This window comes from Schistocerca piceifrons, chromosome 1 (genome assembly GCF_021461385.2).
Source record: "Schistocerca piceifrons isolate TAMUIC-IGC-003096 chromosome 1, iqSchPice1.1, whole genome shotgun sequence".
Taxonomy (NCBI): Eukaryota; Metazoa; Arthropoda; class Insecta; order Orthoptera; family Acrididae; genus Schistocerca; species Schistocerca piceifrons.
This window is the reverse complement of record NC_060138.1, coordinates 620138131-620165300: the sequence shown is the minus strand read 5'-3', so window position 1 is coordinate 620165300 and position 27170 is coordinate 620138131. Positions and strand designations below refer to the sequence as shown.

At 42.4% G+C, this 27170-nt stretch overlaps 1 protein-coding gene across 5 annotated transcripts in view; it reads left to right on the top strand.

The window, feature by feature from the left end:
- LOC124804323 (centrosomal protein of 112 kDa-like) overlaps positions 1–27170 on the top strand; it is a 174240-nt gene that overhangs the window by 48297 nt on the left and 98773 nt on the right. For all 5 annotated transcript variants that reach the window (XM_047264743.1, XM_047264742.1, XM_047264744.1 and 2 more), the window contains exon 5: positions 9930–9990. In XM_047264743.1, coding sequence (XP_047120699.1) covers positions 9930–9990 — 61 coding nt within the window. The remainder of the gene's footprint in view (positions 1–9929; positions 9991–27170) is intronic.

The window sequence follows — 27170 nt, the reverse complement described above, 5'->3', positions numbered from 1 at the left end:
ATTTTTTTGTTTGTGCGAGGATTTAGAGAAGGAACTGCAGTGTAGTCTTCCTCTGTGAAACAGCTTTGGAAAAAGGTGTTTAGTGTTTCAGCTTTACGCTTGTCATCCTCTGTTCAAATGCCATCATCATCCCAGAGTGTCTGGATATGCTGTTTAGAGCCACTTACTGATTTAACGTAAGACCAGAACTTCCTAGGATTTTCTGTCAAGTTGGTACATAGAACTTTACTTTCGAATTCACTGAACGCTTCACACGTAGCCCTCCTTACGCTAACTTTGACATCATTTAGCTTCTGTTTGTCTGAGAGGTTTTGGCTGCGTTTAAATTTGCAGTGAAGCTCTCTTTGCTTTCGCAGTAGTTTCCTAAGTTTGTTGTTGAACCAGTGGCTTTTTCCCGTCCCTCAGTTTTACTCGGCATGTACCTGTCTAAAACACATTTTATGATTGTCTCAAACTTTTTCCATAAACACTCAACATTGTCAGTGTCGGAACAGAAATTTTCATTTTGATCTGTTAGGTAGTCTGAAATCTGCCTCCTATTACTCTTGCTAAACAGATAAACCTTCCTCCCTTTTTTTATATTCCTATTAACTTCCATATTCAGGGATGCTGCAACGGCCTTATGATCACTGATTCCCTGTTCTGCCCTTACAGAGTCAAAAAGTTCGGGTCTGTTTATCAGTAGGTCCAAGATGTTATCTCCACGAGTCAGTTCTCTGTTTAATTGCTCGAGGTAATTTTCAGGTAATGCACTCAGCGTAATGTCACTCGATGCTCTGTCCCTACCACCCGTCCTAAACATCTGAGTGTCCCAGTCTATATCTGGTAAATTGAAATCTCCACTAATACTGTAACATGCTGAGGAAATTTATGTGAAATGTACTCCAGATTTTCTGTCAGTTGCTGCCGAGTAGGGAGGTCGGTAAAACGAGCCAATTATTAATCTAGCTCGGTTGTCGAGTATAACCTCCATCCATAATAATTCACAGGAAGTATCCACTTCTATTTCACTAAAAGATAAACTACTACTAACAGCAACAAACACGCCACCACCGGTTGCATGCAGTCTATCATTTCTAAACACCGTCTGTGCCTTTGTAAAAATTTCGGCAGAATTTATCTCTGGCTTAAGCCAGCTTTCCGTACCTATAACGATTTCAGCTTTGGTGCTTCTTATCAGCCCTTGAAATTCTGGTAGTTTACCAACGCAGCTTTGACAGTTTACAATTACAATACCAATTGCTGCTTGGTCCCCGCATGTCCTAACTTTGCCCCGCACCCTTTGAGGCTGTTGCCCTTTCTGTACTTGCCCGAGGCCATCTAACCTAAAAAACCGTCCAGTCCACACCACACACCCCCTGCTACCCGTGTAGCCGACTGCTGTGTGTAGTGGACTCCTCACCTATCAAGCGGAACCTGAAACGCCACAACCTTATGGCATAAGTCAAGGAATCTGCAGCCCACATGGTCGCAGCCTCTGATTCAGACCCTCCACTCCTCTCCGCAGTCAGTCCTGTCGACGATGCTGCAGATGGTGAGCTCTGCTTTCATCCCACTAGCGAGACTGGCAGTCTTCACCAAATCAGATAGTTGCCGGAAGCCAGAGAGGATTTCCTCCGCTCCATAGCGACACACATCATTGGTGCCGACAGAGCGACCACCTGCAGATGGGTGCACCCTGTACCCTTCGTGGCGTCTGGAAGGACCCTTTCCACATCTGGAATGACTCCCCCCGGTATGCACACAGAGTGCACATTGGTTTTCTTCCCCTGCCTTGCAGCCATATCCCTAAGGGTCCTCATTACGCACCTGACATTGGAGCTCCCAACTACCAGTAAGCCCACCCTCTGCGACCGCCTGGATCTTGCAGACTGAGGGGCAACCTTTGGAACAGGACAAGCAGCCATATCCGGCCGAAGATCAGTATCAGCCGGAGACAGAGCCTGAAACTGCTTCGTTAGACAAACTGGAGAGGCCTTCCGTTCAGCCCTCCAGAATGTCTTTTGCCCCCCCTGCCACAGCTCGAGACAACATCCCACTCTACCACAGGTGAGGGGTCAGCCACAATGTGGGCAGTATCCCGGGCAGCCACAGCCGTAGTCAGATTGGGGGATGCATGGGACGAGCTGGCCATCCCCGACAAACCCCCGTCCGAACCCCCACAGTGATGCCCATTAGCAACAGCCTCAAGCTGTATGACTGAAGCCAACACTGCCTGAAGCTGGGAGTGAAGGGATGCCAACTCAGCCTGCATCCGAACACAGCAGTCACAGTCCTTATCCATGCTAAATTATGTTGCGCAAAGAACGTCTGAACTAATCTACAGAGAGCACAAACAATTAGACACAAAATTTAAACGGTTATTAAAATACAAAATTGCCTAGTAAATGCAGTAATGCTGCTACTTGCGCACTGCTGATACACTGCTTGGCGGCAGGAGGAGACTACGCGATTTTACACTATTCAGGTACTAAAACGCAATGCTACAACTCTCAGATACTAAAATACACCCGAAATTTATGAATTAAACAAATCAAGTACCTAAAAACATGCAAAGAAATTAAGAATTAAACTATGTAACAAGTAAGTGAGCTAAGAGTATACGACTTGCTGCTGGCAGCCGGGAAATTCTACGCCCGTGTATAAAACCATAACCATTCAAAGGATTGACAAGTTCCGAGGGAAAATATACTGTCACTTATCACGGGAAAAGTGTGTTTTCACCTGGGAGAAAGTGTATTTTTAACTGGGAAAAATCCGGGAATTTATTTTCCATGTCCGTTATCTACACCCTGATAGAGAAGTACAGGTCTCTAAAATGGCTTCCTTTCAGCTAAGAAAATCATAACAGCGCACTTAGGTTTTTCAAGCTGGGAGTATTTTAAAAGTTCATGGATATCTAGGACTAGACCGTGTCAGATATTACACGATAAGAGAGAAACTTAAAAATTTTGCTGCGAATGATGAAATTGAAGTCAATGGAAAAAAATAGCATTTTTCGTTTTAACTATTAACTATTTGTGTACAATGTATCCCAATAGGTGTACTTAAAACTCTTACCTTTCAAAAATTATTTGTTCCTTCTTAACAAAGAATATGGGAAAGTGAGGGGAAATGAAAATGGGGGAGGGAGGGGACAGGGTCACTCACACTGCTTTGTCTCTCTGCTTCACTTCCTCCTTAACAATCATTTCAATTGAGGTTTACATTTTACAAAAACTTATAGTAGTTTTAAAAAGGTCATGTCAGATTTTGTCAAATTCTTCACTTAGGCAGTATATGCAATGGGATTAACTTAAAATTGGAATCTCATTTTGTCACTACATTTCTGACTGTGCAAATTATACAACCTATTGTTAGAATGTACAGCTTCATCTGTACTCTGGAAACAACTGTGAAAATCATGGCAGAGGTTACTTCTCGCAGTAATCTCTTTTTTCCTGTTCCACTCATGTATGTAGCACAACAAGAATGATTGCTTAAATGGCACTTTGTGCTGTAGTTATTCCAATCTTGTCTCTGTGGTCATTGTGGGAGCAGTATGTTGATGGGGATTGTACTATAGTGTAGATCCTTCACTAATCATTGTTTTTGTTGCATTGTAAGTAGGCTTTCATGTGATAGTTGGCGTCTTATCTTCAAATGTGTGCCAGTTCAGGTTTTCCAGCATCTCAGTGTTGCTCTCCCATGGGTCAGACAAACCTGTGACCATTTGTGCTTCACTGTACACATTCAATATCCTCTATTAGTCCTATTTGATATGGGTCCTACACACTTCAGCAGTACCGCAGTGTACTGGGATAGGGAGCCAGAATGTTCGTAAGCAGTCGCCCTTGCTGATTCATTGAATTTTCCCAGTACCCTACCAATGAACTGAAGTCTGCCACTAGTTTTATCTATGGCAGTCTGTGTGCAAATATGGCTCACTTATGTTGTAGTCAAAGGATGCTACATTTTTGTATTTTGTGAAGAGCACAATTTTACATTTATGAACATTCAAAGAGCATTGCCAATCTGTGTACCACTTTGAAATCCTATCAAGATCTGACTTAATACTTGTGGAGTACCTCTTTTTTCCAGACAGTAGTTCATTATACTCCCTTTGTCAGAAAAGTTCCAGGAAAAGTTTTTTATTTCTGAGTTTGCAATAAAAAAGGAACAAATGTTTTTATGTTACGTGGTATGTGTGTGTCCTTGAAATGACCTTGGCCATGTTTCCACACAATCACTATGTGTGGCAGTGCTTTGCTTAGCAGCATACTGTTTTTGGCTTGTTAGTTACAGTAACATAATGGGTGTTGATTGTAAGCGGAGTGAACTTTAAGTTCGGGGCCCTTGGTGAAACATGGACAGTGATTAAGCAAGCATATGCAGGTGAGGCACTTTAAAGAAGCTTTGGAACAATAATGATGTCATGAAAAGGATAGATTGCTAACCACCATATAGACGAATGTTGAGACACAGACAGTGTAATGTTAAAAGTAGCTGGTTTGACTGCCACAGTACGGACTTAATCTGACAGGTCAGCTATGGGATAGCATGAATGTTTGTCGGAGCAGCTAGCTGTCAGATGGACGCTGACAGTTTATCTAAATGCAAGTAAAGGTAGCTAGCAAGTCACGAAGCCCAGAGGTTATCAAGGTTTTCCTAGGCAGAAAGAAGGGAGTGTTACGGCGACATGGTTGCAGGACAAGCTAAGATGAGGGACCTGAGACTTCGATTGTCATGACTAATATAATTTTGAGGAACAATACATAAAATTCATTAAAAGTCTGCTAAAGAAAAACCAATAACAGTTTTGAAACTGCGACAATGAGATGAACTCATTGAGTGAGTGTATGGAGCTTTAATAGTTAAATAGTTATTAACATTATTACCACTATTCTTTGTAATGAATTGTAACAGCTGAACCCATCACAAAAGTCACGCTTGTGATGTGCCTCATGGAAGAGGATAATGGCTGCAATATAATGAACAGATTATTTTTTAACTAAGCAAATAAAAAAAATTACAAACAACTTAGTTAATTGCACAAATAGTGCCATAACTGTTATCTTCCTCAGAGACACAAATGATATTGTCAGCTTGAGTTTCCCTTTTTAATATTCAAATAACTTTCGATGTGTATTAATTATAATTTTGATGTATGAAATAGTGCGTTAGGATTTTGACTGAAGTGCGTATATGGTGATTAATGTGTTTGAGAAATGTTTAAAATTAAGGAAATAATATATAAATGAGTTTATTAAGAGGTCACAAAATGAATGCAAAAATTTCTATGTATTTTGTCTTAGGGATTTATCTGAGATTATTGTGAAAATCACAAATGGCGGTCAGGATGAATGTACCTGCACTGAGTCAAGGAGTGATCATGTGACCGAATCTTTAAATAAGGGTGCAGGGCAGAGCTCATGGTCTTTCACCTGTTGTCTTGCATCTGGAGTTTTCGTGAGGTATTTTTCTCATAGTTTCGACTGGAGTTGGAAAAAGTTATGGGCAGCATGTATGCTGCAAATGTTGTTTTCATGTACTGGGACTTATGCATTATTATTTAGTGCACTCTGCAGGGTGTAAATGTTCTGTCTGCACAAAGCAGTTTCAAATTTTGTGTGTGGAGAGAGAGAGAGAGAGAGAGAGAGAGAGAGAGAGAGAGAGAGAGAGAGAGGGTTACATCAAAGCTAAAATCAATCTATTTGAGCAGTGTTGTTATCCTATGGGGTTTCAACCAACATATGCAACCTCAATTTTTTTTTATTAAATTATTCTCTAATGTCTCACTCCTATTATAAGGTTTTGGTATTAACATTATTAGTTGTGTTTTTGGGCTAAAGAGTGACAATGTATGGCCACTCACTATTGACGATAGCAAGCCACGCTCGAAGTTAATGGCTGTACATTGGTCACACTCTGGCGGAACTTGCATCATCATAATTGTTTGCATCAAAAGGGATACATGATGTGAGGAACAGGAGATAGAACACTAGAAAAAAATGTTGTAACAGGCACAACATCAAGACTGACGCTTTTGGCTGAAAGCTTAACTACAAATTCTGGAGGATGGCAGTTCAAATTCCCATTGAACTGTCCAGATTTAGGTTTTTGAGATTTCTCTGGATCACTTAAAGCAAATGCTAGGATTGCTCCTTTGAAAGATGATACCCAGTTCCTTTCCCCATGATTCCTCAATCCTCACTTGTGCTCAGTGTCTATTGATCTTATTGTCTTTGGAGTGTAAAACCCTATTCATTGTTGTGTTTTCTTGTGCTAACATTTCACAAATGTTCCAACCACATTGCATTCTCATAGAATATTTTTCATGAAAAACGTGTTATGGTCCTGGTTTGCTTATTTTAAGGGGGAGTGACAGTGTGGTAGACAAAAATATTTCTCAAATTCAGGACTTTTTCCTACTTAATGGAATGTAGTAGACAAATGGGGTTTACTGCAATGAATAAAGCATACATTGAAGTTTTAATTGGTACTTTTTATTGAAAAATATAAATATCTTCACAGTGTAATTGGGATTTTCCCGAGGCAGCTCTGGAAGGAGGTAGATCAATGGTTGTCACTAACTCTGGTTGTAGTTATCTGAAACATGAAATTAACATGTTATCTTGATCCCTGCAGACGTAATTGTAGTTCATTGTATGGATTTTAGATATTATAAATATTTGAAAAAATGGCAATTTTTTGGATCCGTCTTTTTTGGCTGAAAAATACCAAATATCAACAAAAAAAGGTCAGCTATGATGAAATGAAGAAAATTCTTTTTGCTTCAAGAGACACCAAAAAAAATCATTAAAATTGGATGAAAATTGTAGCACGGACAACAAAAACCATACCGAAAAACTTGAGTTTAAGAAAAATGTGTTTAATGTTTGACAAGTATTTATTATATGAAAAAAGGACAAAGCTTGAAACTCTCAGGGTATTCTCATGCCTGCTCCATAATAATTATCGCCCCAGCTAGTGGATGATCATTTTCTGCTACTTTGTCCTGATAAGCCCTCATTTTCATCACTGAGTACAGTGCTGCTGGTGTCCGTCTTCACAGAATTGGCGCATTTCATCGCCGATTTTGATTTAAAGGGCATTTGCCATGTGTATTAACACAAGTTTGAAACCTGTCTCCAGCAGCTTATCTCTTCAAAATTAACTACACTTTTATTATCTTTTCACATGATATAATTCGAAATAGACAAAAACTGTGATAAAATTGAAAAGTCTGTAACCAGTTGTCACACATCTTGATACATGTCCCAATCCCTATGCATAAATATTCCTTTCCACCGTATGTACAGCACTGTCATTATTTTCTATTTGGTAATGATTCATTACTTTACGTTTTTTAAAACCATCACTACTTCTAGATTTTGCTGTTCTTGGAGAGCCTTTCTGATCCAATTTTGCTAATTTAAATGTAAAAAAAATACAAAAAAAAATGATTTTCACTTTACACTGAACAATACAAACACTCATCTCTGAGTACCTCTGTCTGACGCTAACTCAGCCACAAAACAGCTGACTGAGCATCTACCAGGGGACCAGCATGAGAAAAGTGAAAGTCTACTGTGTGTTTCCCCATTCGAATCAGCCCTAAACATCTCACAGAGGCAACGAAGGGAATGTGAATGCAGAACTGGTTCTTAAATGCCAAGGCATGCTGTGCACACTCAGCTTCAAATGCTCGCAGAATTGTTACTTCTTGGGGTTTGCGCTTAATATTTTGGGTAATAATTCTTCAATGTATATACTTTAGAATTCTGTAATTAAAAAAACAAATTGAGTTTTTTCAACCGTCAGCCTGTCATTCCCCTTTAATTGGCTGTTGGCTAATGTTGTGTGCACACTTTTTTTGTTACCCATCAGGGGTGGGAGGCCACTTTTATTTATTTTTATTCATCCAAGTATATTCTTACAGTGAAACAGGAAGGTCATGATAATACACTAATACACACACACAAGCACGCTTTGAGTATATGACAGGTGACTAGCTGTTGCCTTGATGAAGGAACCACCTGGGCATTGGTGTGAACTGATTTAGGAAAACCACAGAAAACTCTAATCAAAGTAGCTGTACAGAGCAAACTCCATCCTCCCGAGTATGATGATTGTACCTTATTCGTAAAAACTGTGTGTTTTTTACACAATTTGTGCTTAATGTGACAGTATTGTTTCCCCTCTTTATGTTAAAATGTATGCTGTTTGTTTTCTTTATGTTCCATGTTAATTGATTACATACTACCCAATCATAAACATCTGTGAAGGTTTCATTTGCTTTCCCTAATAGGGGCTCTGGTGTTTTATAAGTGACTATTGTGTTCCTATCATCATCAAAAAGAGTTTTTCACCATATCTTATACTAACTGGAAAGTTATTGATTTATATTAAGAACAGAATTGATCGCAATACCCTACCCTGTCCTTGTCTGATAATTGTATTACTAAAAATTTATCATTGGCAGATGTATGAACGGTGTCTATCTTTTGCACCCTGTTTTCCAGGTAAGATTGGAACCACTCATTCTCTATTCCTTTTGCATCGGGTGCCTCTAGCTTGTTTAGTAGTGTTTTAAAGGCCAACAGTGTCAAAAACCTTGGAAAAATATAAGAATATACCTGTAACATAGTCATCCTTGTCAAGAACCGCAAGTACCACTTTTGCAAACTTTGTAATGTCCAATACTGTTCTTCACCCACTTTGGAAACCAGACAGTGCTTCGTTAAAAAGATTGTATTTATACATGTAAGTCATTAGTTTATCTTTAGTGATTGATTCAATTATTTTTACAGGCAGACGTGAAACTTGCTTGTAGTTTTCAATACTTTCTGCAGTAAGGGTACAACTTTTTCATGCTTTAGGTACTCTCAAAAATACATGAACTGAAGGGTTCACTTATGTTTGTTAATGGGGCTTCTACACACCCCTTCAGAATGTAGACCGGATTCTCAGCTACACCTGCTGTCTTCTCATATTTTAATTTCTGTTTTATCTTCCTGATGTGAAGCTCTGTTGTGGGAACAGCATTATGCTTGCTGTGTAAGTTAGTTTGGGTGCTACATGTGTTTTGCAGCAACTTCTCAGCAATACCAGAGAAAAAATCAGTTACAAAATTGGCAAACTCCTGAGGATTTTCTAGTATTCTACCCTCATCTTTGATTTGTATATTGTTATACTTGTCTGCCTTCTTCCAGATTCTTGTTTGACATCTCACATTATTCTGGTTTTATTTTCTGTATTGTGTGTTATTTTGGCATTGTATGATGAATGTTTTTTTTTTTTTTTTTTTTTTGCAACAAGGTGTATCCTTCTGCATATTTTTTACACCTGTGATAGTAATATAGAAAATATGGGTTAGTGGATTGCTTATTAAATAACTGAGAAATTTAATTGTCTGGGAGAACTTTCTAAACCCCCGCCCCCGTTACCCATTTATTTTCTTTTGCTGCTTAGAAATGGCTAATTTTGAAAATGTCTCCCCAAAAACTAGTTATTATGAAGTGCAGAAATGAGAAAACTTAGCGTGCATGTTTTGCATATACACTTAAAACCCAGATTTGATTTGCCAGTGTCCTAGAAAAAGCAAGCAATTTATATTCCTTGAAGATTTTTTTGTAGGTCTACAGTTTTGCAGGTGAAATCTTTAGACAAGAGCCCTAAACCCCCCAGTCACCTGATTTAGTCCAGCACTCTGTGACCTGATATTCTTCTCCTAGCTTCTCCTGTATTTGAGGGTCTAGAACCCTACCATGTCTGCTATCTAGCAGCAGCTCTCAGCACTGTCTTTCTCTTCACAACATTTATACTCTTGGCCACAATTATGCAAGAATTGCCTTTCACTTCAATGGCAGCAGTAGTGTATTTATACAATTTTAGATTAGATGGCATGGATTACAGGGTACTCAATTAATTGTGCTTTTTTCACCCAGGCAGCAGAACACGGTAACTGCACTGAATTTGCAGATGAGGCTGTGACTAATTCAGAACAGAGTAAGTAACTCGAAATACTTTTAGTTCAGAACTATCTAAAATTATTTTAAATGAACTTATAATAAAGTTCTTCCTATTTTCAATAGTACTCCATTTCATTCTGACAATATAGTTCTGCAATTTATGTTGGAGTGAAGGCCTTTGTACTTATCTGCTTATGTCCATGGATCATTTTTATGTCATTTCAGTATAAATGAAACTTGTCACGTAGTTTACATAGGTAACACATTTTTAAATTATTTTTATGGCAATGCAGTGTTTATTTTCACATGTGACTTCTGGAAATATTTACAATAAATGTAGATTTAAATTTGTTAAAAATTTGCCTTCTGGATAGAAAGTTTTCTGAACAGGAAATTTGTAGTATTTTTATGTTAAAAGTGTTGTCCTTCAACAGCTTCAATTCATAAGTGATGGGAGTAGATTTTTCTATTAACTGTAGAACTTATTTTTTTCTTTGCTTTCATAATATTAAGTTATGAGCAGCAGAAATAGTTCACCCTCAGTATTATATCCATAAATACTGTGTGCAGCTTCCCCCCCCCCTCCCCCCTCCCTCCCTCCCTCCCTCCCTCCCACCCCCACCCCCCCATCTTCCGCAGCCAACATAATTGTAAGTTGTTGTTAATGACAAACTTTATAGGGCAGTCATGTATTGTGAGGCTGATAGCAGTATGCTAAATTGCTTAAATATTACTCTTCAGTAATATCAATAATAATAAATTGTAAAATATGGGAAACAACCACTTACCTGTAGAGGACTGGCGTGTGGCACACGGGAATACATAAAACAACACAGTCAATGTTAGCTTTCAAGCTCTTGCTCTATTCCTCATAAGAGAACACACATTCACACACGCACACTCAAATGTAATACATAGTAAATGTGGATTCAGACTCCCCATCAATACAGGAAACATAGACATCAGTAGTTCACTTTAGAAGAACATATTCCATGGTGAAGGTTGAATTACAGCTGAGATGTTGAAGTTAGGAAGAGATGAACTTATGAAAAGAAAAGAGAAGAAACACGCAACAGAGATCTGGGAAACTGCAGTTATTCGACAGGACTGGAAATGTGCATCAGTACAGCCATTGCATAAAAAATGTGATAAGGCAGACCCAAAAAACCTAGACACTGAACAGATATAGAACTTGAAGTCAGCATGGAAAATTTGACAATGTACAAGCAGATTTTCCATCTTTGTGGACTTTTAAGGAGGTTATGACTCTGTAGAAAGACACTGTTTTTGATACTCTAGGAGAGCTTAGAGTAGAGAGAGGCCAGAGGACTAATTTTCCAGGGTCTTGGCAAAATCTGAGCCTTTTGGTATACATGTAGTTATTCTGCATCTGCATCAAACAGGAAAGTTCCACTAAAAATGGTATATAGCAAACTTTTACAGGTATCCTCCTTCAAATATCTTGCAGGGTTCGTACTGCCATCAGGGTTGGGCAGTAGTGCAAACCTAGAAACTTTGAAAGGTGTTCAGAATCATATTGTACAATAGCTTAAAAGTAACATCACACAATGCAAAATTGTGACATTACAAGACAATTCTTTTACTAGAGGTGTTACATGCATCACAGACCATAACTGTTGGAGACAACTCTTTTAAGTTGCAGAAACTGAAAAACTGAGTGGAAAGTTCTTAGAACATATATGGCACAACACAAGAAAATAGATTTTAGATAAGAGGAGAACATCTGACATCTACAACAAATAGATAGGTCTACCAACACGATGCATGAACCCCCTGCGGTTTCGGGGGTTAGAATAGGCCCGCGGTATTCCTGCCTGTCGTAAGAGGCGACTAAAAGGAGTCTCACATGTTTCGGCCTTATGTGATGGTCCCCTCTCGGGTTTGACCTCCATCTTCTAAATCATTCCGAAGAGCGAGCCAATTGGGGAAGGGCGCCTTACATGGTGCACTGTATCCGTCGTGCAATTAGACCTTTCGCCGGCTTTCTCGTCGTTGCCATGGCATCCCGCTCGTTTTCGATCTTTTGGGCGAGGATACGTTGTAACATTACGAGTCAAGACAGCTGTAACGGAACTTGAATAGCGTAAAGTTATCGTTAAAAACGCACGCCGCGCAATTTGTTAGGATTTGGTCGGTCATAATAGTAGTAACATGCTTTTGAATACAATTAAAATATAACGGCGATACCTGTTTAGCGTTATTGGAAATAATATGTAATAAATTAATGATTAAGGTAGCCGATCCTATAAGAAGAGGTAAAATTGGGCATATTAAGGTGTTTTGCTTTATATCGACTAAGCCGATGATACAGCGTCTTTTTTTTCCGTTTACTCTTAGAAGAAAAAAAAGAAAACCAGTAACAAAGTGCTAATTGTGCGTTGTTGCGTTGTGAAAAATATAGGGGCGAATTTTAAATAGCTACAGTGTATAATCAGACTAACAAATGGACATTCAGTTACGCGAAATAGCGGACAGTGAAGTGTGGTCATTAAATTGAGTACACCTACAGGGCGGTCAATTCCAGGATAAGTCTATTCGCGTCTCACGAGGCACGCGGTATTGAGACCGTTTTTTTTTTTTTTTTTTTTTTTTTTATTATATCACGGAGAGCGGGCTTCAATTTATAAAAAGGAGAAAAGCTGTATCATTATCACTGACTGTTGGTGTTATGCAACCAAAACTGTTCATCAAAGGGTTTCGGTGAATGAGTGGTGAATGCGAAATGAAACTGTGAACGAAGTTATGTTAAATAAAGCAGAAGAGACAAGACAGTTTGGTCGTATCTGTTATTATTCCATAAATCGTAACATGTACTCTCGTTGTACGAAGCCTTTATAGACGATCGTATGACAATTTGCTTTGAAGGGAACTCGTTACGAGTTAAGTTTTGGGGACCTGGTCAACAGGGGATAGTTCGTAGATCTTAACTACTGCAGCTATTCTGGAATCAGGTGCTACCGTGACCGTTGTGTGTTGTCTATGGCTTAAGGTCATCATATCTCATGCTCTTAAGATCGACGCGCCTTTCCTCTTGGTATAACGGTGTCTCACGGTAACCACGACAACGCCGACGGCGAAGGAAGATACGGTAGAAGTGGCGCCACAGCGTGCGGCTCGATCGAGGAGGATTGCTGCATCGAGTCGGGTGTCATCCGGATTCACGAACCCTAGAGTTGGAAAATATTGTAGCAGCCAGTGAGTCTGTCCAATGAAAGAGGTATTCTTCAATAATCGCTAAAAGTGAGCGATACTACCAGGTATGATTAAAATAACTGTATAGTTATAAAAAAAAAGGAAGTTGAGACTTGTGATTTCGGAAGATAAATATATATAAATACATAGTGAAAATAAGTGTATGTCTTGGTAGTGAATAATCATGTCAAAACGAACGAAAAGAATACATGATAATGTGCAGTTGAGTAGAGTAATGAGTAGAGAGAGTGAGAAAAGTGAAGAGGATAGGGATGATGCATCCCATGAGCTCAATGTAGGACAGAAGACATGTATAGATAATAATACAGTTGTTGATTTAGAGCCGTTAGGAGATTCAAATACAATGATAAGTAAGGTAAGCAGCGTGGGAGAACATAAAGATCTTGAGGTTTGGGAAGTAGATCAGCAAGTTGATCCTCAAAATGGAAATATTAATCAAAAAATGTTTGATATGCTGGTATCAATAAATACTCAAATGGGTGTAATGAATGGAAGACTTGGTTCACTAGAAAAAGATAATAAGCAATTAAAAGAGGACAATCAAAAGTTAAATGAAAAATTTGAGGCCAAATTTGGTTCATTAGAAGTTAAAATGGATTCTTTGGAAAGCAAACTGAACACCTTTGATTATAAACTGGAAAATACTAAGAAAGAATTAAAGGCGGACTGGGAGACTCAATTAAATGCGAAATTTGGAGAACTAGATGTAGAGTTTTCTAACACCTTAGAAAGGCAATATAATAATTTAATGGGAAAACTTCATGAAGTAGAAAAGAAATATGAGGTAGTTTTGAAGAGTTATGATGGCTTGTCCAATAGGATGGTTAAGTGTGAAAGCAGCTGTTTCAATGCTAGCGCACAGATAGAAGAGCTTTCGAAACAAATAGTCGAGTTTGAGTCCGATGCTCGTAAGGGGATTGACAAGTATTTAGTAGATCAAACTAAAAGACTTGACGAAGATCTATCTGAATGGATAGAAATAAAAGGAAATGAAATTGTAGACAAGGTTAAGACTACTATTGGATCCCAGCCAAATGAAAATATCAATGAGCACCTGAGTAGAAATGATGAATTAATTAAGCTCTTCACTAGCGAATTTCAGAAAATAAAAGACAAAATAGTTGATGAGTTACCTAAATGGCAAAAGGAAACCAATCATAAATCGGCGGAGTTAGAACGAAAGTCATCACAAAATTTGTTGACAGAGGACGAACGTTCGGAGAATAGGTCGAAAAACAACCGAACATGTGATAATACGAAGTACAATTGTGGTGAAAATTTGCATTGGGAAGTTGATGATTCGGTTGGTAAAGATGATGATTCTTTTGGTCAGCGAGGATATTTGTCTTCTTTAAAGGTGGAGAACAGCATTTTTAAAAGTAGACAATTCCCAACATTCTCCACTGAAAAGAACAACCTGCATCCGAAAATCTTTATCAATAATTTCAAAAGAATATTTCCGCGTAGCTGGTCAGAACACGACCGACTTCAATTTATAGTATCCAAAATTACCGGAGAAGCCGCATTATGGGCCGCCGAAGTAAGTGAAAGTTGCCATACTTGCGCTGAGTTTGAACAACCTTTTTTGGCTAAATACTGGTCGTCGAGTAAACAAGAGAAATTAAGAAAAGAGATTTACCAACCTGAGTATTTTAACAGTAAAAGGAGTACTTTAAGGCAGTATTTTGAAAAGTACATAAATGAGACACGTTATTGGAGTGATCCAATTTCTCACAAGGAAGTGATCAGAATTTTGAAGGGAAGGTTGCCCATAAATATACGTGAAAAGTTAATAAATGTTCCTGACCACGATGTAGAACAATTCTTGTCGGTGATTGACTCAATAGATATGATTATGGAAGACGCAAGACAAATGAGTAGTAATCAAATGTCGACTCACACTCATAGTAATACGAATAATTATAATAATAATTTAATGTATGATAATAATAATACCGAAAACCAGGTCAAACCCGCATCACAGGAGCGTGGACAATCTTCATCCTATGGTTGCAATAAAAACAATGATTATAATAAATATAGAAGAGATACTTACTGTGCTAGAGGTAAACCTCGATATGGTGACGCGAATGTGCATAGTAGTGATATTAATAAGAGTAACAGGTACCCAAGCGATGAACCCAATTGCATTCGACCTTGGGAAGATAATTCGAAGCATAATGTTCATCGGCAGGATGGAACAAATGCCTCGAGTCCTCATCCAGCACAAGGAGTTATACCAATGGGCGAAGGAGCCTCCAATGTGCGACGGGGTGAATACCATAGCTCGGATCATACTGTACGGATTGTGGAAGCTCATGAACCCCCACCGATGACTCAACGAGATAGATTAAACTAATACGTCACCAAATGCCTTCCTAGGATGACTGGAAAGGAGAAGGAAGGCAGGCATCAATTTGAACTGAGAGTATTAAGGTACAATAATGATCAGGATATAAGGAATGAATTAATTGAAGAAAAACCTGAAGTTTCTAATAAATGTGGACAAATTTTACAGGCAATAATTCCAACAAATATAAATAATGTTGATGTTGAAATATTAATTGATATTGGAGCAACTATTAGTGTCATGACGTTGGACTGTTTAAAAAAGATAAGCCGAGGGGTAAAAATGCCCACTTTTCCTATCACAGGATGTACCGTGTCTGGCGCGTTCAGCGCAAAAATGCTAAAAGTTGTGAAACAGGTACGTGTTGACGTTACAATACAGGGGGCTCAAATAGAAAGTACATTCCTGGTTGTTCCTAAAATGACAGTACCATGTATGTGGGGTTTGGATTTTTTATGTGAGACCGGTGCAATCATTAATTTAGAGAAAGGTGAATGTATATTTAATTCCAATGGTAATGTTTTGACAACCACCCTGAGAAAGGGCCGAGTAATTCCAAATCAATTGTGTATGAATCTAATGGTAAAATATGTCAGTATTGATGATGAAAATGTGTATGATATATGCCTTATTGAATGTTCTGAAGAAATGATGGCTAAAATGTCATTGCAGGAAAAGGTGTTAGAATCAGAATATTTATCTGTTATCCAAAGGGATGAACTGTACTACTTGTTGGAAGCATATCAGTCAATTTTTAGTAAACGTCCGGGTATAATAAAAGACTTTGAATACCATATAAAGACGTATGCACATAAACCCTTTTGTCGTACTTCCTATTCTATCCCATGGACAAAGAAAGAAGTAGTCAGAAAGGAAATCAGTAAATTGTTAGAATGGGGTATTATTGAGCCCTCAGATTCTGAATATTGTAACCCTCTTGTGGCGGTAATTAAACCCAATGGTGACATCAGATTGGTGTTGGATGCCAGAGAGATCAGTAAACAAACGCGACCGGAGAACCTAGAAGAGTTAGTACAAAAGTTTTATGGTGCCCGCTTCTTAACTTCTTTGGATATGCGTAGTTCATATTGGCAAACTAGAATATCGAAAGAATCTAGAAAATATACTGCATTCGTTTTTCTGGGCTGAAGTTACCAGTTTACTGTCATGCCATTTGGGTTGAAAATAAGCGGTGGTGTTTTCATATCGGCATTAGATACCGTACTGGGCAGAGACCTTTTGAATGAAGTTACTTTATATGTGGATGATTTGCTAATTGCTTCTGAAACTTGGGAGGAACATTTGGACTTATTAAGAAAAGTTTTTGCGAAATTTTTGGAATACGGAGTTACTGTAAATTTGAGCAAATCCAAGTTTGCTCATAACCAGTTGAAATTTCTTGGACATATAATCACTCCTGAAGGGATAAAACCAAATCCTAAAAAGATGGATGCGATTAACAGATGTGCTTATCCAAAGAATAGAACGGAATTAAAGTCATTTATCGGCTTAGTTTCATTTTTTCGACGATTTTTACCCAATCAGTTAGGAAACCAAGACTGTTTGTTACGGCTGTTAAGAAAAAATGTCATGTGGGAGTGGAATTCCGAATGCACGCAAGCTTTTGATAACATTCGCAATGCTTTGACTAATGCTCCACTGTTACATCATCCGAGACTTGATCAAGATTTTTATATTGCTGCGGATGCTTCTGAAACAGGATTGGGTGCCACTCTTTTCCAGATGGACAATCCAGAAGATATCAGTACCATCAAGATAATTGGGTTTGCCAGCAGAACACTCTCTAGCTGTGAACGTGCATATTGTACTACTGAATTGGAAGTACTGGCCGTGGTCTGGTCACTTAGAAAGTTTCGCTATTTTGTATATGGAAAGAAGATCATTGTATTCTGCGACCACAAAGCTTTATCTTTTATTTTAACAGGAAGGATGTTCCATTCACGTTTAACCCGGTGGGCCTTGCTACTGCAAGAATATGATATTATGCTCAAATACATCAGAGGGAAAGACAACATCATAGCCGATGCTCTTTCAAGATTACCGAAAAGAAAGAATGCTGACGAGTGTGAAGAACGGACTATTGACTTTAAAGTCATGAATTTATCAAGGCAATATTGTGAGAGGCAGATTTCACAGCTATCTCGAAGTCTTCCACAACTGCAAGAAGATAAGTTGTGGAAAGCCATTAGGCAGGCTGTTGAAAGCAAAACGCTAAGTCACTCTCAAGAACAGTATCAATTAAAATCCGGAATATTGTATCGGAGGAAGGATGAAGATGATGTTTGGAAAGTTTGTGTTCCAAATAAATATTTAGAATCACTAGTATGGTACACTCACTTGAATTGGGGTCATTTTGGTGCCGCTAAATGTACAGCCAAAATAGCACAATACTGCTATCATCCAAATTTGGGACGTATAGCTACAAATATTATTAAGAAGTGCAAAATATGTCAGAAGGCGAAACCCATAAACTATTGTCGGAAGATAGAATTACATCCTATCATCCCACAACAACCTTTAATGTTGGTGTCATGTGACGTCTGTGGGCCATGTCCCATGACACGTGGACGGTTCAAGTATGTATTGGCTTTCTATGATCTCTTTTCAAAATATGTGAAATTATATCCTTTGAAAAATCTCCACGTTCGACCCATGTTACGCAAATTTATCAACAACTATATAACTGAGCTTGGCAAACCTATAATGATCTTGACAGACAACGCTGCTTATTATACAAGCAAAGTATGGAGAGACACTATGAAAGAACAAGGAATCCAGCACATTTACATCTCAAGATTTTACCCTTGTGGAAATCCGGTTGAAAGAATCTTCCGTGAGTTGAACCGATTTTTACGGACGTACATACCCAAACAACATTATAAATGGATCGATTGGATTTATGAATTTGAGAAGGTGTATAACGACTTACCACACTTATCGACAGGTTATTCAGCTAACCAAATAGTATTTGGTGAAAGTATTGTGCCAGAATGGATGAAGAAATTACCTGCAATAGGACAAAAGATTACCAAGAAAGAAGATATGGTGAAGAAGGTCTACGAAAACCTGAAGCATCAAGCACAATTGAGAAAAACCCGTTTTGATAAAAATGTGAAGAAAGTAGTCACATATGATGTAGGGGAAGAAATTTTATTGAGAAATCACCCAAAAGCATCAACCAGGAAAAGACTGAATAAGAAATGGCAATATTTATATACAGGTCCATATAAAATAATGAAAATACCTCATGAAGGGAGCTACCTCCTGACAGATTGTGATACTGATGTAATTAAAGGCTTGTTCCCTCACATAGACCTGAAGAAGTATTATCAATAATGAGCAAAATATAGATTCAAGAAACACTGAATGATACCAAGACTACACTCAGTGGACTAAATAAAAGCACCAATGGATAAATACGTACTTATACTAACTTACAAAGAAAATTAAAGAATGTACCGATGATTTCCATGAGATACCTTCTTGGTATCAGAAACAATGACGACGCTGAAATACGATTTATCCTCTCACTGAACGGTGAGGATGGATGATTTGAAAGTGGAATTAAGAGGAAAAGAAAAGGACTAAATCCTCTCCGGTTAAACAAGTGGCCTAATAAGGGTTTTGGCCTAGGATGCCAATCGTCGAACCCGGCTGTGATCCCTGCCTTGCGCAGTCGGTTGAAGAACTGAGGGCTTCATCCAAGAAAAAAAAATGTGGTGTGAATATGAAGTGATTGGTGCGAAGTGCTTCTAAGACAACCTATAAACAAATGTGGAATTTAGTTAAGGGCATTTTGTCTAGGCCCATTAACTCAACTTAAATATTGTAGAATGTATGTACTGACTTGTTGAGTGAATCTGAGAGTGAGTGTATTCGTCGAAACAAATACCCTCTCCTGTCACAGTACACAAAAAAAAAAATAAAATAAAATAAAATAAGCCTGTTCTGTCTGGAACCCTCTTCAAGACATCACAGTCTGGGGGGCCGTGTAACATTACGAGTCAAGACAGCTGTAACGGAACTTGAATAGCGTAAAGTTATCGTTAAAAACGCACGCCGCGCAATTTGTTATGATTTGGTCAGTCATAATAGTAGTAACATGCTTTTGAATACAATTAAAATATAACGGCGATACCTGTTTAGCGTTATTGGAAATAATATGTAATAAATTAATGATTAAGGTAGCCGATCCTATAAGAAGAGGTAAAATTGGGTATATTAAGGTGTTTTGCTTTATATCGACTAAGCCGATGATACAGCGTCTTTTTTTTCCGTTTACTCTTAGAAGAAGAAAAAGAAAACCAGTAACGAAGTGCTAATTGTGCGTTGTTGCGTTGTGAAAAATATAGGGGCGAATTTTAAATAGCTACAGTGTATAATCAGACTAACAAATGGACATTCAGTTACGCGAAATAGCGGACAGTGAAGTGTGGTCATTAAATTGAGTACACCTACAGGGCGGTCAATTCCAGGATAAGTCTATTCGCGTCTCACGAGGCACGCGGTATTGAGACCGTTTTTTTTTTTTTTTTTTTTTTTTTTTTTTTATTATATCACGGAGAGCGGGCTTCAATTTATAAAAAGGAGAAAAGCTGTATCATTATCACTGACTGTTGGTGTTATGCAACCAAAACTGTTCATCAAAGGGTTTCGGTGAATGAGTGGTGAATGCGAAATGAAACTGTGAACGAAGTTATGTTAAATAAAGCAGAAGAGACAAGACAGTTTGGTCGTATCTGTTATTATTCCATAAATCGTAACATGTACTCTCGTTGTACGAAGCCTTTATAGACGATCGTATGACAATTTGCTTTGAAGGGAACTCGTTACGAGTTAAGTTTTGGGGACCTGGTCAACAGGGGATAGTTCGTAGATCTTAACTACTGCAGCTATTCTGGAATCAGGTGCTACCGTGACCGTTGTGTGTTGTCTATGGCTTAAGGTCATCATATCTCATGCTCTAAAATCGACGCGCCTTTCCTCTTGGTATAACGGTGTCTCACGGTAACCACGACAACGCCGACGGCGAAGGAAGATATGGTAGAACGTCCCTGGGTGCGATTACCACACTGCACTCTGCAGTGTTTCTTTTAACTGTGACAACGACCTTGGACATTTTTGCACCTAAGATCCAGCACGGTAGCCAGTCCGTTGTGGTGGGGCCGCCATGTAGCCTCTTGGTTGTAGCCCCCCTGACAACACAGGGATCGCTCTACTGATGCCTGCGCCGTTAACTCCCCACGTATGCCAAGGAGTAGATGCCTATCCTACTGGGGTATCGGGACTCCCGGCAACGGCCATGCTGCCATGCTGCCAGGTGGCCTTTGCTGTGGCTGGGTGGCGCCCGTGGGGAGGGCCCTTGGTCGGAGTAGGTGGCATCAGGGCGGATGAGCCGCAATGAAGCGTGGTACATCATCTCTCGCTGGCGGCCAGCCGCCAGCAGTCTCTTAAGCGTTCTCGGGCTCAATTTAATGCTCAGAAGTACGATCCCACGCCGTGGGAAGAGCGTAAGTCTCAGGATAGAGGTAACAGTTATTCGCCCCGATTCTTAGTTTGCATGAGAGCTGATGGGGAGTCTTTTCTCTCCACAAAGCCTCAGTTCTTTGTCGAGCATTTAGAGGACAAGTTTGGGGAGGTGGAGGGCTTGTCTAAAATGCGCTCTGGGTCAGTACTGATACAAACGGCATCCTCCGCCCAGTCACGCAGGTTACTTGCTTGTGACAAGTTGGGGGATGTTAACGTTACTATTACACCACATAAGAGTTTAAATATGGTCCAGGGTGTTATTTTCCATAGGGACCTCCTTTTGCAGTCTGATGACGAGCTGCGCGACAACTTAGAACGTAGAGGTGTTCATTTCGTCCGGTGCGTCCATCGGGGTCCGAGGGACAATCAGGTTGCCACCGGTGCCTTCATCTTGGCCTTCGAGGGTGATACGTTACCGGAAAAGGTCAAGGTGATGGTCTACCGATGTGACGTCAAGCCCTATATCCCTCCCCCGATGCTGTGCTTCAAGTGCTGGAAGTTCGGCCATATGTCTTCTCGCTGCACTTCCAGCCTCACATGTCGTGATTGTGGACGCCCATCTCATCCCGATACTCCATGTGCCCCGCCTCCCATCTGCGTCAACTGCGGGGAGCACCATTCACCTTGCTCGCCAGACTGCAGAGTGTTCCAGAAAGAGCGCAAAATCATGGAATATAAGACCCTGGACCGGCTGACTTATACTGAGGTCAAAAGAAAATACGACCGCTTACATCCAGTGAGAATGACATCTTCCTACGCCGCTGCTACAACACCTGTGCTCACCCCGTCAGTTTCGCGACTTCCGGCCGGATTGACGAGTGGTACAACTCCTCCTGCCCCCTTGCCAGTGGGGGGGCTCTACCCACCGGGTTGCTCCTGTGCCACCTCCCTCAGGAGCAACACCATCCCCCCTATCGGGGACGTCGGTCCCCGCTTCTAAGCCGGCGAAGTGTCCAACTTCTTCGGCTTCCCACGCTCGCAAGGGGTCCCTTGAGTCCCTCCCTTCTCAGGTTTCCACCAGCGGGAAGGCTGACGGCCAACAGTGGCGTAAGTGCCCACAATCAGCTGGTCGACGGGCTTCACGATCCTCCTCAGTCCCGGAGACTGAATCGGTGAAGCCCTCCCCGCCAGTTAAACCCAAGGAGCAGCGTGAGAAATCAAAGAGGATGAGCACTAAGCCCAAGGAACTCGCGGTGGCAGCCACCCCACTGCCACCTTCCAGCTCTGCGTCTGAGGACTAAGTGGAGATTCTGGCGTCCACTGAGGACCTCGATCTCGCCAGTTCCTCAGATGCCATGAATAGCACTAGCGCAGGTGCTCAATCGGAGGCAGCAGGTGACCCAGTGGCGTAATCTGCCTTCCCTGTCCCGTCACGCCTTTCCCAGCCATGGACAACACCATCCTCCAGTGGAACTGCTGCGGTTTCTTCCACCATCTAGCTGAGCTCCGCCAACTTACCAGCCTTCATCCTTTCCTTTGCATTGCTCTGCAGGAAACTTGGTTTCCAGCAATGCGAACCCCCGCCCTCCGTGGCTATCGGGGTTATTTTAAGAACCGGGCAGCTTATGAAAGGGTGTCTGGTGGCGTCTGCATCTATGTCCTTAACTCTCTTCACAGCGAGTTTGTACCTCTACAAACAGCTTTAGAGGCTGTTGCTGTTTGGGTGTGGACGCCACAGGCTATTACCGTCTGCAGTATTTACCTTCCACCGGATGGTGCTGTCATGCAGCATGTCCTGGCTGCTCTGATCGCCCAACTGCCGCCACCTTTCTTGTTGGTGGGCGATTTCAATGCCCACAACCCTCTATGGGGTGGGACTGTCTCCGATGACCGCGGTCGTGCCATGGAGCATTTGTTGGCTCAGCTCGACCTTAGCCTCTCGAACACCGGTGCTCCCACGCATTTCAGTGTAGCCCATGGCTCGTTCTCGGCCATCGATCTCTCTCTTTGCAGCCCCGGACTTGTTCCATCCCTCCACTGGAGAGTGCATCCTGAGCTGTGTGGTAGTGACCATTTTCCCATCTATTTGTCACTGCCCCAGTGTCATTCTTCTGGGCACCTGACCCGCTGGGCTCTCCACAGGGCTGACTGGCCGGGTTTTACTTCCGCGGCAACCATTGAGTCTCCCCCACAGGGTGACATTGACGAGGTGGTCCGTGTGTTAACCACGTCAATCATTTCGGCGGCCGAGGCTGCCATCCTCCGCTCTTCTGGACTCCCTTGGAGGAAGGTTGTACCCTGGTGGTCGCCGGAGATTGCTAGGCTATTCGCGACCGTAGGCGGGCTCTCCAGCGTCATAGGCGGCACCCGTCTCTCGAGACCCTCATCGCCTTTAAGAGGCTCCATGCCTTCGCCCGTTGTCTTATTACACGGTGTAAGCGGGAGTGCTGGGAGCGGTATGTCTCCTCCTTGGGCTCCCGTGTCTCCCCCTCGCTCGTGTGGTCCCGGATACGGCGGATTTATGGACACCAGACCCCTACGGGTGTCCCTGGGATCTCTTTGGACGGCGCTGTCTGCACGGACGCTGCCGCCATTGCTGAACACCTTGCTGCGCACTTCGCTAAGAGCTCTGCGACTGCAACTTATCCCCCCGCCTTTCGCTCTCTCAAGGAGCGTGCCGAGCAGACGCCGTTATCGTTCCGCATGCGTCGTTCTGAAAAATACAATGTTCCTTTCAGCGAGAGGGAATTCCTTGCTGCCCTCGCCGATTGCCCTGATACAGCACCAGGCCCGGACTGCATCCACGCACAGGTGCTGAAGCATCTCTCCAGGGACTGCCAGAGACACATCCTCACCATCTTTAACCGCATCTGGAGTGAGGGCGTGTTCCCGTCGCAATGGCGAGAGGGTCTTATTGTCCCCATCTTGAAGCCCGGTGCGGACCCACTGGCGGTGGACAGCTATCGTCCCATTACCCTCACCAACGTTTTGAGCAAATTGCTCGAACGTATGGTGGGGCGGCGTTTGTGTTGGGTCTTTGAGTCGCGCGGTCTCCTCGCTCCATCCCAGGGTGGCTTCCGCCGGGGCCGGTCTGCAGCGGACAATTTGGTGCGGCTGGAATCTGCTGTCCGTACGGCCTTTGCCCGACGTCAGCATCTCGTTGCTGTATTTTTCGATCTGCGGAAGGCGTATGACACCACATGGAGGCATCACATCCTCGCCACGTTGCATGAGTGGGGTCTTCGTGGTCGGCTCCTGGCTTTTCTTCAAAGCTTTTTATTGCGCCGCTCTTTCCGGGTGCAAGTCGGTGCCACCTCTAGTTCATCTTATATACAGGAAAATGGGGTCCCGCACGGCTCGGTGTTGAGCGTCTCCTTATTTCTAGGGGCCATTAATGGTCTGGCTGCAGCAGTGGGGTCGTCGGTGTCTCCTTCTTTGTATGCCGACGACTTCTGCATCTCATTTAGCTCCACGACTACGGGAGTCGCCAAACACAGGCTGCAAGTCGCCGTTCGCAAGGCAGCATCATGGGCTCTGACTCATGGTTTTCAGTTCTCTGCTGCCAAGGCTCGAGTTATGCACTTTTGCAGGCGTCGGACGGTCCACCCTCATCCTGAACTTTACCTCGACGGCCACCTACTCAGCTGAAGCAAAAATGCTGGCGGCACCTCAACGCCCTCCGCTGCCTTAGCCACACGTCTTGGGGTGCAGATCGCTGCACGCTGCTGCGATTGTACAGAGCCCTTGTGCAGTCCCGGCTTGATTATGGGAGCCTGGCCTATGGGTCTGCGTCACCCTCAGTGTTGAAGTTGTTAGACCCCATCCACCACTGTGGGGTTCGACTTGCAACTGGCGCTTTTCGTACCAGCCCCGTGGATTGTCTACTGGTGGAGTCCGGGGTTCCCCCGCTGCGGATTCGCCGCCATCGACTGCTCGCCGACTATGCTGTCCGCGTGCATTGCTCGCCAGGCCATCCCAATCATCGCCTGCTTTTCCCTGCCATGGTCCTCCATCTGCCCGAACGGCGACCTAGGTCTGGGCTTTCCGTAGCTGTCCGCATCCGGTCCTTGCTGTCGGAACTGGGGTCATTCCCTCTTCTGCCTCCCTTCCGGGTCCATGCACCTACGCCTCCCTGGTGTTTGTCCCGGCCGTCCGTCCGTCCGGACTTGGCACAGGGATCCAAGGACTCGGTTCCGCCTGTGGCCCTCCATCGCCGTTTTCTTGTGCTCCTCGCCTCATTTTCGGACTGTGCGACTGTCTACACTGATGGTTCCCTGGTTGATGGTCGCACTGCCTACGCTTTTGCTCACGCTGCCCATGTTGAGCAGCGCTCCTTGCCGGCTGGCTGCAGTATTTTTACTGCAGAGCTGGTGGCCATATTGCGCGCTCTTGAGCATATGCGTTTCTGCTCAGGTAGGTCCACCGTCATCTGCAGTGACTCTCTGAGCAGCCTTCAGGCCATCGACCGCTACTATCCCTCTTCTCCTCTGGTGTCCTCTATTCAGGAGTCTGTTTCCGCCATTGCCCGTTCTGGTCGTTCGGTGGCCTTGGTTTGGACGCCAGGTCATGTTGGCATCCTGTGGAACGAACGTGTTGACAGGCTGGCCAAAGGGGCGCTCGACGCCCCAGCTTTGGAGATCGGCCTCACGGCTCCCAATCAGCAGCTGGTGTTGCGCCGTAAGGTGCTTGGGATGTGGTCTGCTGAGTGGCGAGGCATGACTGTGCCTAATAAACTGCGGGCTGTCAAGGAGACGACCGATGTGTGGCGCTCCTCCCTGCTTTCTTCTCGCAGGGACTCTGTTATCCTGTGTCGGCTCCGCATCGGCCATACATACCTGACGCACGGCCATCTTTTTCGTCAGGAGGATCCCCCCCTGTGTCGGTGTGGGTCCCGGCTGACGGTCGCCCACATTTTATTGGAGTGTCCCCGACTGCGCACCCTTCGGCAGTCTTTTAATCTCCCGGGCACCTTGCCTTTGATTTTATCCGACGATGCCTCCATGGCTGACAATGTTTTACATTTTATCCGTGCTAGTCCTTTTTATGGATCCATTTAGGGGGGGTCCTGCACCTTTCTGTTTCTGTGTCTTTTGTCCTCGCGTCTCTCCATATTTGTTGCTGTTTTGGTGTGTCGTCGGATGGTTGACTCTTTCCCTTTTTTTTGTTCTGGTGGTCAGTCAACCAGTCTCCGGCCATCTTCTTTTCTTCTGTTTCTTTCTGTCTGGTGTCCATCTGTACTCCTCTTGTCTGTAGTGTTTGTTGCTGCATTTGTGTTCTTTTAGTGCCTGGGGGGGGGGGGGGGGGGGGAGGGGAGAGTCTCCTCCGCCCTTTGGTTTTTACCTGCTCTGCAAATTTTCGGCTCGCCTGTTTTTGGAATGGGGGACTGATGACCTTTGCTGTTTAGTCCCCCTTAAACATCCCAACAACCACCACCACCACCACCACCACCACGATGCATGAAAGGTGCTTGAAATTCTCTGCCACATTTATAGAATGTACAACACTAGACACATCAGAAGACGATTCAACATTATTAATTTGAGGGAGGTCAGAATAAACTGGCTGGCAGAAACTAGGGAAGATTTATTATTATTATTATTTATTTTCTGATTGGTCTCACCTACTAGAGATAACATGACATACCTTACAACAACGAAAATAATCAATTATTGACAATATAATGTAAATTGATAGAATAAAAAAATCACTCACCAAGTGGTGGCAGGAGAAACACACACACACACACACACACACACACAAAAGGGTTTAACTTTTACAAGCTTTTGGAGACAGTCACTCCTTGAGGCATAAGAGTTGAAGGGGAAGGAAGAGGGATAGAGGAGGACTGGAGAGGTTTAGGGAAAGTGGTACAGTTCAGAAAAGTATCCAGAACCCCAGGTGAGGGAAGACTTAACAGACAGGATGAGAATCCTGTCCAGTAAGTCTCCCCTGACCTGGGCTTCTGGGTGACTTTTCTGAACTGTACCCTTTCCCTACTCTCTCCAATCCTTTTCCTTCACCCCTCTCCCTTTCCCTTCATGTCTTCTGTCCGTGGGGGGAGTAGTCACTGGCTTTGAAAGCTTGTAAAAGTTAAACCTTTTCTGCGTTTGTTCTCCTTCCACCGCTTAGTGAGTAGATTCTTT